Source organism: Pseudopodoces humilis, chromosome 14 (assembly GCF_049639895.1).
Source record: "Pseudopodoces humilis isolate 2021_Gansu_Grassland_sample_001 chromosome 14, ASM4963989v1, whole genome shotgun sequence".
Classification (NCBI taxonomy): Eukaryota; Metazoa; Chordata; class Aves; order Passeriformes; family Paridae; genus Pseudopodoces; species Pseudopodoces humilis.
In genome coordinates, this window is record NC_142213.1 from 4478449 (window position 1) to 4492376 (window position 13928).

At 42.1% G+C, this 13928-nt stretch overlaps 1 protein-coding gene across 2 annotated transcripts in view; it reads right to left on the reverse strand.

Moving 5' to 3' along the window:
- The window catches only part of CMIP (c-Maf inducing protein), a 129408-nt gene that overhangs the window by 38840 nt on the left and 76640 nt on the right, over positions 1-13928 (reverse strand). For both annotated transcript variants that reach the window (XM_005528180.3, XM_088062278.1), the window contains exon 3: positions 11712-11762. In XM_005528180.3, the coding sequence (XP_005528237.1) occupies positions 11712-11762 (51 nt within the window). The remainder of the gene's footprint in view (positions 1-11711; positions 11763-13928) is intronic.

Consider the following 13928-nt stretch of genomic DNA (forward strand, 5'->3'; position numbering starts at 1 on the left):
AAGGTGATTTCCTTGAGGTCATATGGCAAGCCAGAAACAGAGCAGAACTGAGGTGTTCTGACCCTCAGGCCTCCGAGGCAATTGCTGGATCCTGGCACCCCAAGGAGAAGCGCCACTGGCAGGCACCGTGCCCGCAGCAACCTGAACGTTGATACCCTGTTGCTGTGCTTCCCTATCTGACCATGTCTGGCCACCACCTTTTTCAGCCTACCCTCATTCACCTGTTTTTTTCCACCAGTTTCTGCCACCTTGCTCCAGATCTCACTAACCCAGGCAAGAACCCCCCAAGGCTCAGGTCAGCACTGTTCCAGAGCTGACAGAGTTCAGTGGGTTCAGCAAGCGGTGACGTGGGTTCAGCTGTTACTGATGCACGACCTGGAACAACCACACAGACACTTCCCGCAGGCACAGGGTTTGTCCTTTGCTCGGGTACCACTGGGACAGTACCACTGCAAAGGAAAAGAATGCTGAAATAAACACAATTTTAAAAGTATGAAACAGAGAAAAAATGCATTTCTGCTTGAACCAAGAGAAGTGCAAAGTGGACATGGGACAAGGAGCGGGTCACAGGGCAGGCTCCTCAGCCACCTCTCAGCATGACACTGGGCAGCTGCAACATTAATGCACTGCAGAACTTGCTCATGAAGCATATTATATATCTTATCTACAGATATATATATATATACACACACCTCCTTTGCACACAGCTGTCAACTGACTGACCATCCTTCTGGGCTTCTGCTCTCGGATGTGCTCAACACTACTGAAAAGATATCCTTCAGTAACAACAGAAGATGAGAGGAAGGAAACAGGGAGGACATCCTACCCAAGGGAAAGGAAGAAAACTAAAACCATGAAATTCACGAGCTCCATTGAAGACAACCCTCCATGCAAATACAGCGTGCGTGTGTCTCCAAAAACTGAAAGCAACTCAAAAATTGTAGCTTCCTTCTAGCCTCCCTAAGCAGGGAGGGAAGAGGTCATCCTTGGCAGACCTCCTCACTACCAAGCAAAGAAACAGGGTTTTGTTTCTGCTGGTGCCTTGTCTTCCTCTCAAATCCCTGCACAGCCCTCGGGTCCCTGTAACACAGCTGGTTGAGCCAAACCCAGCTCTACCTCATTCCTGCATTTGAGATGCCATAAACCCAGCTAGAAAACGCAAAAGGCCAACTGTGGCTCCAGCTGCACTTTGCCTGGGCTAATGCGGTTACGCTTGTAATCAGACCTGTCCACAGGGGAGACGTTTTTTGGCATGGCCAACACTGATGCATTCCCCGAAACCCTCCATCCCTGCTTCCATTTCCTTTTGGCAAACACTCCCATTCTTCAGGCCCCAGTTCCAGCACGAGCTTTACACTTCAGGTTGGCAAAACATCAGCTTTCATCCTGCACACAGCAACTGCTGTTCCGTATTTTTCATACCAGAGCCAAGTTGGGGTTTGTTTTTAATGTTGCTTTGGCTATGCGGAATTTCACGATGACTGCAGATACTCCAGCAGAAGCACAAGCCACTCCCTGCTTGCAAAAATCATTGGTAGAGACAAACCTGGTATCTTGGGTTGAAAATTCCGTGGGACATGTCCCCCCAGAGGAAATCATGCAACATTTTTTCCTCCTGATCTTGGCCAGGAGAAAAAACTTCAAAACAGTTGATCAACACAATTGTCCCAGAAATGCAGGTAAGGTTTTCCCTAACTGCAAGCTGCTGAGGAGAAACCTTACAAACCCTCCTGAGTTACTTAAATATCTCCTGCAGAATATGAGTGAGAAAAACCTTCACAGAGAGGTTGCTGGCCTCACACAACAGGGCAGGAACCAGGCACCCTGCTTGAGCTACAGACTTGAAGAGCCTCTGACTCATTAGCAGAGGGAAGGTTTCAAACATGTTCAGACACAACTGCTTCCTCCTCTTGCAGGACCTCACTGCTCCCTGCTGCAGCATATTTGGCCCTTTTCCCCAGAGCAGCAAGTGCCCCACACGGCCACTGTCTGTACATCAGGATCTCAGTGTTCTGGCAAAACCCACAGTTTCCAGGGAATTGTGAGTTTGACCTGCTCCTGTATTTGCAGTATGACCCAGAGTCAGAAAAACCATGTCCAATTAAAAAAAAAAAAAAAAAAAAAAAAAAGAGCAGACTATTAGAAAAAAAGCAGCAATATGTGTACCATACACACTCCACACTTTCTGATGTCTTCAGTGCACTAAGTGCACTGAGTGCACAGGGGCAAAAAAGTAGTATTAAATAAGTAAAGCACAGCAGACACCGTGTGACTGTGGATTTCAACATGTGGCAAACAGCACAGATGACACAAGGCACTGTGAGATTAAGTGCCATCTAGGTGTGGTCCTTGCTGTGTGCTTTTCTGTGAAGAGAACTACAGTTACTGACTACATTATAAAATGCCTCTGACACCCAGCTGAACTGATCCAGGTTCCTAATTCCTTTTACCTTCATGCCCTTTATGTTCTACACATGATGGCTGTGTCTGTGGAGCCTTGGCATCCACCAGCTCTCAGCCCATGGTGGGAATAAATGACTTTGCCACTGCAGAGAAAAGATACTGTGTAGGAAAAAAAAAAGGAGCGTGCACAATCTTATCATCACTGCACTTTGACCACGTCTGGCAAAGCAAAAAGCTGTGCACAAGGCCACCATGGAGCACAGCCAGGCATACCTGCTATGCAGAGCCCCCCTGCTCTGGCACTGCAGCCTTCAGATCCCAACTCAGGCACGAGAGAGCTGGTCATCACCAGGAAAACAGGACGTGGCCTCATCTGCAAGGCTGCACAACAGATGCCAGTAATTTCAGGCATGTGAGAACCCTGATTGGAAGAACTCGCCACCTGAGAAACCACCTCCAACTGGGAGTAAGCAGCTACTATTGCTACACATTGTAGTAACTGCTAATAAAAGAGATAACCTCAGAAAGATATTCTATCCCACTTTTATTTTCTAGGAAACTCCAATAAGCTGAGCTAGCACCAAGTAGAAAACAAAGCAATTATTTCTTCCCAGATATGCAAAATGGATTAAAAAGCCACGTCATCCCTTTTCCTTACTACTCTCTACTGCTGGCAGTGGACACCCTCAGCTTTTTCTGCTCTTCTCCCATCTCACCAGTCAGCAAAACCTTCCAAATGGACATTTACCCACCTGTTTCACTTTCTCCTCCTTGGCAAATATATTAGTTTGTTGATTTTCAAGCTCCTCAACACCATAAATGGCTTTGAAATTAGCCTCTCTCTTGTGCACCTGCATCATCAATGTCGTCAGCAAGAGAGATGCGCACAGCACAAGGAACATGTTTGTGTCAGGAAGCTGCAGCAGAGCCTTAGGGAGAGCAGGGACTGGATGCTGATGTGATACTTGCAAGCATCTTAAAAGGGACTTCAGAAAATTCAGAGTATTTCGATCTTCAGATCACTGGTCCTTGGAGCACTGAATTTTCCGGTTTCTCACAGGGAGATGCCCAATTTAAGAGCACCATTTGCATCTGAATCATTCCCATCACTTTGTCCCATGTTTTTATATTGCATCTTACTGTGTCACATCAGCACAAATCCCCAAACTACTGCAACTTCTCAGCCCACCAAAATGCCACTGGATCTCTGCAATTTCCTTCTCCTTAGTACAAGTGCTGCATGATGTGCAAGACTGAACAAAGACTCACAGCTTTCCAATCCCAAGACTCATGTCCTTGCTGAGAACCAGAGATCTCTGAGGTGCCCCCAGAACCACTGCCCATCTCATGTTCAGAATCACTCACAACATCCCTGTTGTCCTTGATGGATCTCCCCTCTGGTCACAGCCCAATCCAGTATTCCCATCTTAAGACCATAAAGAGCACCAGAGATTAGGCTACAGAAAATAACTGCAATGCAATGGCCTCTGAATGAAGAGAGGTGAATGAAGGACATACTTGCTTTTGGATACTTTTTTTTTTTCCTAATTTTAAAACCACCAGTGTTCTAGGAAAAAAAGACAAGAAGCTGTGACAGACAAGATGAACATGAGGCTTACAGCAAGAGCTAGTGCAGTTGATACAGGCTGTGACACTTGCAATATACTGTTTTACAGTTTTCTCTGGGTATTAGCAGCAGTTTTATAAACCCTAATACATAATGTATAACTATAATGTAAGGACAAAACTGTGCAAGAAATCAAAGAGAAATTTAGAACAACACCTAGATCCCCTTTGATCCTTCAGGGTCATGGAGGTCTTCTGACACCAAGAGTTCTCATAACATCCAGAATGCAGAACTGGGCCCCATGGCAGCAGCTTAACAAGGCACTTAGCATGTGTCATCTCCCAGAGTTAGGTTTTCACACTCAATGCATCATGTGAGGAGGATAATTACACTCCTGGGAAAGCCTACCAGTCTTGTCCTGTCTGCACAAGAGATCTCCTAAAAACATATTCTTCTGCAGCCAGAAACCTGAACAAGAGAATAATTTTGGTGCAGCTCTATATTATGACAACTATAGATAAGAAGTTGTAATTTGGTGAAATTCTTGGTCACCATGATCTCAAAATCCTGAATTGCAAAAAATTAGCCATAAGGTCAGCCCTGAAATAATGCGGAGGAGCAATTCACCGGCACAAAACCCGAGGATCCCTCTTGGCCAGCAGCTCAGCATTCCTGAGAAACAACATATTCCAGCAATTGTATCTGCTCCTCTTCGGAGCTGAGACCTAAGCACACAATAACAAGCTGACCTGTTTATTCAGCTGTTTTTGACACCCCTCTATCTTCAGACCTAATATTAGTTTGAATAGGATAGCATCCAAGTCTAGAGGGGAAAATTTCAAGCTGGTCCTGACTTAGCTAAAGCAAGATAGAAAATAACTATCTAGTTTCTACTCAAATTTCACCACTAGGCCATTAATTGGCTCGAGTTCTGCCTCCTTAAAAAAGGCAGTTTTGGCAATGCAGGAGGCAGCTACGGGTGCACAAAGCATGTGTGCCTGTGGCTGGATGAGGGGCAGGGCAGCTCAGAGCAGCAGCTCAGATCCAGGCTTGCATCCCAGCGTGCCGAGAGCCTCCTTGGGTTGGACAAAGTGCTGTGCTGACATGGATACGCAGCTCCCAGATCTGAAGTGATTCATGTGAAGCCAACACAGAGCACAGCCCGCGCTCAGCTGCCACTGCTGCAGATGTACATTCCAGGAGGAACCTGCTCCAGTGGTCCCCCAGAAAGAGTGAGGTATTTTCCTAGTGCAAAGGCAGAGAAAGCTTGAAAAAAAATCTATCCACTCCACCTGTTCCAGTTCTTAAAATATTACCAGCATTTTGTACAATGAATAGAAGAAACAACTTTCTGTCAACATCTTGTCTGTTTTTCATCTATTCATTTCCACCTCCCAAGTGAGATTTGTGCCTTTCTGCTGTGGCAGCACAGCTACCTCTAGCAAAATGAGATCCCAGAAACAGAAAACAAGGCCAAGAATTTTCAAGTGACTTCTGATAACAGATGGCCTAAGACTGTCAAACTTGTGCTGGAATATGTGAGAGGCAACAGACTTCGTGTGCTCATGAAGATATCTCAAGCCAAAAAGAAAGTAAAAAAAAAGACAAAAAAGATATCCCCCCCAACTTAGCTACAAAAAATAAATGTTATGGAAATAAATGGCTGTAAGTACGACAAGATTTCTATTATGTTGCTCCTGAATTTGCAATGAGGTTGTTCAGATAACAGACAGGGTGGTTTCATGGATCACCAGATGAACAGCAGGCACACACAGCTGCATTTCATGTTACCTTTCATATAGGAAAGAAGAAGAAACCATGCCAGCAAACATCAACTTCACCATGAGGAAAGTCATCAAAAACTGAAAAATGGTCTCACTATGTTCACGAGAAAGCTCAAACTTTCAAACTGGTACCAGTCTCACTCCTTGGCAACACAGATCCATTTACACATCCCTTGGATCCCACACCTGTTTCCTACAAAGTCTGGCCTAGAAGAGCAACATGATGCAGAGGAAAGGCAGGATATCTTGAAAACCTCTTCATGGTCTCCCATAACTGTACCCAAGCACTTCAGAGGAAGAGTACAACTACCAGCCAAAATCTTGTGTGCTGCCTTTTATCTGTCCAAGCAATAAACCTGCTTGTCCAAAACTAGTGTGTCATCGAAGCCCAAAATGCTCCCAAAGCCCTAAGGCTTTGAAAGGCAAAACTTAATTCCACAGCTTTGGTTCCCATCATTATATTATTGACTTGCACATAAACACAAAAGAAAAAGCCATCATTGGACTAATTGTATCATAATTATTTATTATTTTACCTCAAAGTAAAAGAAAATGGAAGCTTCCCTGTTCTGTGAAAATACCTCAGTGTTTCAGCTAAAGAACGCAAAGAAACAGCCAAGAGAGTTATGATTTTGTGTGCTAGGTAACCACCAAGGAGAGGTCTGAAGTCCAGGACTACCACTCCCAAGAACTGCTGAGCCCTTCCAAATAGTATTTTCACTATGCAGTAGAGCACAGGGCTATGGAATTGTCACTGGGTACCAAACCTTCCTCTCTCAGATCATAAATTAGGACACTAAACACACCGGCCATTTTAACTACATACAATGTGATTTTTCTCCAGATCTCACAGTTTTAAGGCAAGATTTACTGAGATTCAAGGCTGTAAATGTCTTTAATGTCATCATTTAAAATCTATATAACCACCACTCCTGTATCAGCACTATTTTTAATCATTACCATGGTGACAAAGCCGTAAAGGTGCTTTACACAAGGAAGACTTTACCACACTTTTGAGAACAGTTGCTCTTAACTTAATACTGTGCAGTTTTACATTTGCAAGAAGAGTAACTCACATTGAACATTCACCATTTGATACAAAAACTGATACTCACCCATGGCTATTGCATAAAAAGTATTCAATACTAATGAACAAGAAAGTCATAACCTGATCACAGTAAAGACCAGAGCACATATCATCATTCAGGTCAAGTATGACTTTATTTGACAGTCAATCCCTTTGCAATTAATAGGGCTGCTTGTGCATGGAAGTATCTGTTTCCTGAAGACACAGATAGAACAATCCCTATGAGAACTAGGGAAGTATTAATCCAAAATTAAAGTTTTTGAACAAAAGCCAACATGGCTTGTTTTAGTATTCAATGCAAAATGTTTGCAAATCCCAAATGACAACATTGTTCCAGTTTCCTAATTCACGGGATTCAAAACATGGAGTCTGGGTTGAAAATGAATTTTAAAACAAAAAGTAATGTGAGTGTTGACTGCAAGTCAGGGGTGTGCATGTATGCTGGGTTGCATCATGAGCAGCATGGGGAGAGGGCTGCTCCCCTCAGCTCAGCAACCTCCTACCACCTCAAAGTAAACCCTGCACTGTGTGAGGACAAGAATGGCATGGGTGGAGAGAGGACCAGATGATGTTCAAAGGTCCCTTCCAACCTAAACAATCCTACAATTAACACATTTGCACTGTCCCTGCTAAGAGATGTGTAAACTCCCTAACCAAGCAGCAGAACTCATTAGGGGACACACGGGCACTGGTTAAAAGCATCAGTGGGAAACACAAGGTACAGGCAAGCCTTTCTAGAAGATCCAGGTCAACACAAAGCTCAGTTTGAGTCATGCTTCATGCTTTCCTGCAGACCTGGGTCTGTTCTTTCTGTATTGTGTCAATTCAGGACATTCCCCCAAAGGCTGTCAACTGACATTCTGACTGCTGCATCACCCAGCTGACCAGAAAACACGAGCAACTCGCCCCACAATGAGGGCAGTGTTCAGGGCTTACTATCAAGCACAATAAAAAATGCAACATGCCCCGCTTGAACTTAGCTTAATTCACACTAAAAAATGTAAATCTATACCTGTACTCTGCACCACGAGAGAAGACCTAAGGATTCCTGGGAAAAAACCTCACTAATCATTTCTAACCAAAATGTAACATGGTACTAAATTAGTCAAGTGTACCTTTTGATGATTAATACTTTTAGTATGTGGTACAATGGGGCTACACATTTTCTAGAGGATGGTACCTCTCTGCTCAGCACTACAAATGCACACAAAGTCTTGCCAAGTGTAGCTGTATCCATCCCTTACAGAAGTGATTGGTTACCACTGTATCTGCCCTGGATCCAGAGAGGGCAATGAACTGCATGTGTTATTCTCTTTTGTATATGCACAGAAAGTGTTGTTATCTTTATTGATACAGTTATGACTTATCAGCTTCCACATACCAAAGATTATGTATCATGGTTTCAATCCAACCTCCTTGGTTGAGAGGAACTTTCCTTACACAATGGATTAATGATTTATGTTTGAGGAGCTGGAGAGTTGGTAACATGTACTGTTTATTCTCTGGACAAAGATAATTTGGCTTAGCTACAACCCGAAGGAAATCAGGATTTCTAAACATAGGCTGAGGTGGCCAATAATCCTTCAGGAGTTGTGATACTCATTGATATCCAGATTAAATGAGGAATTATGACTAAACCTTAGTGGAAGGGTTTGAAATGGAAAGAGAAGAGCCAAAGAGAAGGTGACTACATAAGGAAAACTCATGCTGTCCCTACATTCCTGCTGACTTCATTGAGCACAGTATTCAAGGAAAAAGACACAACTAAAAATTTTAGTTTTTAAAAACTAAAACTTTTTTCTTGTCAAGGAAAAAGACACAACAAGATGCTGTGTAAGCATCTTGACAGCTAGTTAGCTGGATCACACATAAAACCTCTTGGAGCTGGATCTAAAACAGGGATAATTATGTGTTTGGTTCTCATTCATTTCTGTTAATCTGTACCATCTCTTTTATTATTCTTTGGGTTGCAGGAAGAAATTAGTCTTGATTTTTATTTCCACGTTTGTCTCTAGAACAAAAATAATTTCCAGGGTGCTGGTTGGCAAATTGAATTCCCACAGCATGTTAAACGTTAAAACTGCACCATATCAAAGCTCTCTCATGAACCTCAGACCCTTCCTACAAAACCAGTGTATCTGTCTGAATCTAGAGCTTCCCCAAATATTTGAGACAAAGCTATTGACTGTTCCTACCCATTTCCCATGTAGGTCAGGGTACACACAGCATCTGACTCCCAAGGCTTCAAGCACAGGAAAAAGAGTCAGAAGGACACTAACAGAATATGAATCTGCTCCCACAATTGTAATTTAAGAGGGGGCAATCCCCACTGCTGGAAGTTCTCAGAATATCAGTTTGCTGTCTGTACAGTGGATTCCTCCAGCCCTGTTTGGGCAGAAAATGAAACTTAAATCTAGTGCCAAATACACTGGGGCTGTGGGTTCAGCTGGGTTCCCTAAATGCTCCCACCACACAAGTACAAAGAATAGCAAGATCATGTCTGTTGAATGTTTTCCCCTGAACAACTGTTACAGCTATCTGCACCGGTTTGCATCTGTGTTCTACATCCCACAGAAATGTTTTGACCTATTATTTGTAAGACCACTGGACAAATATATCATTCATCAGCACAACCACCCAATTATAATACAGCTGCGGCGATCTCTCTGCCAGCTGGTGCTTTGTGTAAATGCCCCATTCCAGAAGAATAGGTTTCCTGTTTTTTTGTGGGTTCCCTCACTACCTGCTTAATCATCAAACCATACAAATTATGGAGTGAGATGAACCTAGCTCTTAAAGTCATAGGCTACAGTGCCAGTAAAGTGACAGACTTCACTAAGATAGACACCCAACTGCACTCCCTCACTTCCCTTCTACACTGACAGCTTGTCCTGCTTCTTCAGCCCATTGAGATCTCACTTAAACCTGCTGAAGAGCAGAAGGTTACCAGCTGCTCTTCTTCTCAACTATTAGGTAACAAAACCCAAAAACTAAATTACCTCCTTTTTAGCAAAGAGGGATTTCTTAGTGCCAAGTACCTAGGCAGTAACTAAACCCTGTCACTGTTCTTATGGGAAAACACTATTTGCTATCCTTGGTAAAGGGAAGGCCTTTCAAATCAAGATAATGTTTCACTTGTTTTTCAGAAACAAATTTAATGGGGGTGGGGAGGGAAGCAGGGCAGCAAAAATAAATTCTACTTTGCACCAAGTTAAATTACTCAAAGTTTCCCAAAATGAGAGGCTTGGGTCAGGAGCACTGGAAAGTTTAAGAAATACTTTAAAAACAACTCCCACAGAGCAAAGCTCCTTCTCTATGACTGAAAGGCATGTTAGGAAGCCAGGTCACTCTGTCTAGCCTGGCTTGCTCTCTTTACCTTTTTTTTTTTTTAAGAATTTATTTGGTGGGTTGAATGGCAGGGCCATGTTGCATCTTTTACCATATCTTGATGTTTGCCAGAGTTGCACCTTCAACCCCAATTCTCCTCTCACTGCAGGAACAAAGGGGGCATGAGCCACCAGCACACTGGTACCACAACTATCCTGACTGGGGGCGAAGTAGAAAAATAAATTCCATCATTTCTATCCACGTTTTCTCTGATCATCCCTCCCTGCCAAAGCAGGAGAGAAAATAATAGCCACATGGAGATAGTGCCTCTGAATGTTTTAAGTGCTTTGTTATCCTCAGGAGTTGCAAAGACATCAAGGCTGGCTGGGTACTGTGTTAATGATACTGTCAAGAGGCCAAAATAAAGTGCTACACCACAACCCAGCCTCCTGCTGTCAGGACTACCATCCCACTCTCGTTTGGGCAATCAGGGTAACAGGCTGGAGAATATGCCAGTGGTCTGGGAAAGGAGATCTCAACACTTGGCTTTGCTGATAAGAACCTGGAACCGCTCAGAACATGATTCTGCCAGACACTGTTGGCTACATAAAGCACACCAACACTGTAGTTTTGCCACACAACTATTTTGCCACTATCAAATACACCTACAACAAAACCAGTTCGGTGGGAGGGCTTTCCGTATATTTTTCCATGTGGTTGCTGTCAGCAGGCTGGAATCTTGATAAGCTGCACAGCCAACTTGGCTGACTTCACTGAAACCCTGCTGAAGACAAGTCCTGAGCTGAAATGCTACTGCTTGTGTTTCCCACTGCAAGGCAAGGGAGGACAACCATATCCAGCATCTGGCCAAAACTTGTTTCCAAGTGCATCAAAGATCCATACAGATTCCATCCAAAGGTCAGCAGCTACAGTTTTCGATGAGGAATGTGCTGTTTTTGAGAGACAATGTTGTCACTGTGATCCACTTTCCCTACCCAGGGCAATCAGTCCATTGTTCCCACTGAAAATGAGAAAGGGCTTGAGGTCTCTGAAATGGAAACTGCCTTTAATTGCAAATCATCCTAAAGTATAAACAGACTGATGCATAACTGATTGATGCTACATACAGTAAACAACTCTAAAAGATACTCTTTGTCCCTTGCTTCTCAGAAAAATAAAAATCAACCAAACAAAAAACCTTAAAATATCCCAAGAGTCCAGAGGATATGATGAGGTGTACTCACTGTAGCATATTACACTTCACAGTACAAAACTAAAACCATCCAATCTGTGCTCTAAATGTGAATTAACTGCCTATCTACTTTCTGAAGCCAGTCTCACATTGATAAAGCTGGGTTGTGTAACAAGTCAATGCGCTCACTTCATTCATGACACAGACATGTTAAAACTGTAGGTATATTCTGATTTAGGGTTTCTGCAAGAAAAGACTTTATCCATTCAGGGCTTTGACAGTGAATAAACAGGGAACTCCAAAAAGTACTCTTGAAGGCAGAGAATGAAGAAGATGAAGTACAGAACTTACCTTCCACTGCAAAGAATGGAACCACTGATCCCTCAGGTAGCTGTTTGCAGCCTGCAATAAAGAAAAGTTACAGACAGAATCATTAGTTTCTACCAGTGCTTCAGGTCACTCAGGTACTTTATATTATAACTAGTGACACAAAGACCTCGCTGCATTATAAAATACTGAACCAAAACCTTACAAAACATTAAGCTCCTATGAAATGCTGTCCAGCTCAAAGACTGTGAAGAATCCTCCATGAATTCAATCACGTGTGGGTCATTTGCCTCTGCCATTAATTACTAAAAGCAGAGTAGGAAGATGGGCTGACATTTTAACAGGAGGGGTGGGTTTTTTCCACACTCTGGTTTCTTTTCTTGTCCTGCTCCTCAGCTGGCCCCAAAGCAATTCAAATAATGTCTTAGCTCTTTCAGTGATATTAAAACAGTGAAAAGCACAGCACACGCAGGCGTGCAGATACATGCACAGACTGTTTGCAGCAACAGCATAAATGTTGCAATAATCACTCCCAGCCATCACCCATTTCTGTCTGTATTAAGCACAGCTGCCAGAAATTCCCAGTGTGAAGCCAGGTCGTAGCCAATGGAGGAACAGTTCAACACTCCCAAAGGTCAAAAGGCTTGGTATCAAAAAATATGAAAGCATGTACAGTGACGTAAATATGCATGCCTTAACAAGGTGACATAAGTCTGAAATATTTGAGTGGGTAGAGATGCCCTTTGGCTTTTCCAGCTCCACCTCAATGCTGCCAACAGGCAATTTCTACTCACATTTCAAAATGTTTTACAGAAACAGTGAAAATTAGAGGTTAGCCTATAAATCCATGTTTTAAAAAAAAAAAAAAAGTGAGGTTCTTTGCCAGTCAAAAAGCACATACTTCTTGCAAATTAAAGCATCACTTAACAAGTTTCACTCCCCAGCACCTTTTCAGGTAAGCATTCAAAATCCACGCTACAGAATGTATTTAATCTCCTAACACTCATTCAGTTCACTGATAATGGCAGGAATACCAGAAGCAAAAATGCTGTATGGTTACCAAAAACATGTTTAATCTCAAGGTCAGCTACTGATGGTTCAGTGACATGTATCTGGACTGATAACTCTGAATTAAATGGAGTAATATCCTTTTATATATGTATTACATATTATTTATATCTTAATGATAATCAATTGTTCCTCCAGTAGATGTCAAGGCAATAAAGCAGGAATAAATATATTACAAATAATTTTGGCTGACCACAGAATTTATCCATAACTTTCTATTTCATGAAGAATGCTGACATATCAGAATATGAAATTGCTATAAATGTAAATAAAAAACTTCCTTTTCTATTTTCTCCTCTTTGCATGCAATGAAAAATTGTAAAAATATTTGGAGTGCAGATCTTCAGGATATTTCAGTCAGCCAACATTTAATGATTTTCTGTTATTTACACAGTATTCTATGTATATGTGGGCATTATAACACAAGACAGACTTTTTACCTGTATGTCATAGAATTCAATTTCAACTCAATAGACTTTATACTGCATTTTAATACAATGAACAGGTCAAAAACAATTTGTCACAAAAAGGCAGAAGAATATTTTTAACATAATTAATAAGACATGAAGGAAATATACATTTCTTATCTTTGCCCAGAGAGAATGCTCTAAAACCTTGAAAAAATTAATTTCAAATCGAACCTTTTTTCTTTTATTAAGGAGACACGTGGTTCATGGAGGAGAACAAAAAACCTCCTTTCCAAATTCTGGCATCAAAGCCCTTTAAAGAATAAGTAAAACTGAAGGTTTTTGTAGGCTTCATGCAAACTAAGCAATTGTATCAATAATACTGCAAGGTAAAGATCCAGTACATCCTTAAAAAAATTAGGAAGACTGAGTTTATAGGAACTATACAAATTAAGATACTGTCATTTAAATCAATAAAATCAAAACTATTCTAGTGGAAGGAAGTATTTCACTCAAAGCAGCAAAATGTCAACCTGATTCAGTCCCTGGTCTAAAAGTAAGAAAAAATGCTGAAGCCCTAAATCGAAATCTGTTAATTATTCTCCTAATTTAATGATGTCAGTAGTACAGATTGTAAGACCACAGCAAATAATTAGAGAATATTGTGTGTAGATAGATTGTGGAAGCGACTGGAGCCCTAACTGTTGGTGAGGACAACAGCATCATGCAGGGGAGGAGGCACAAGTGGACTGCAAATACTGGGGGA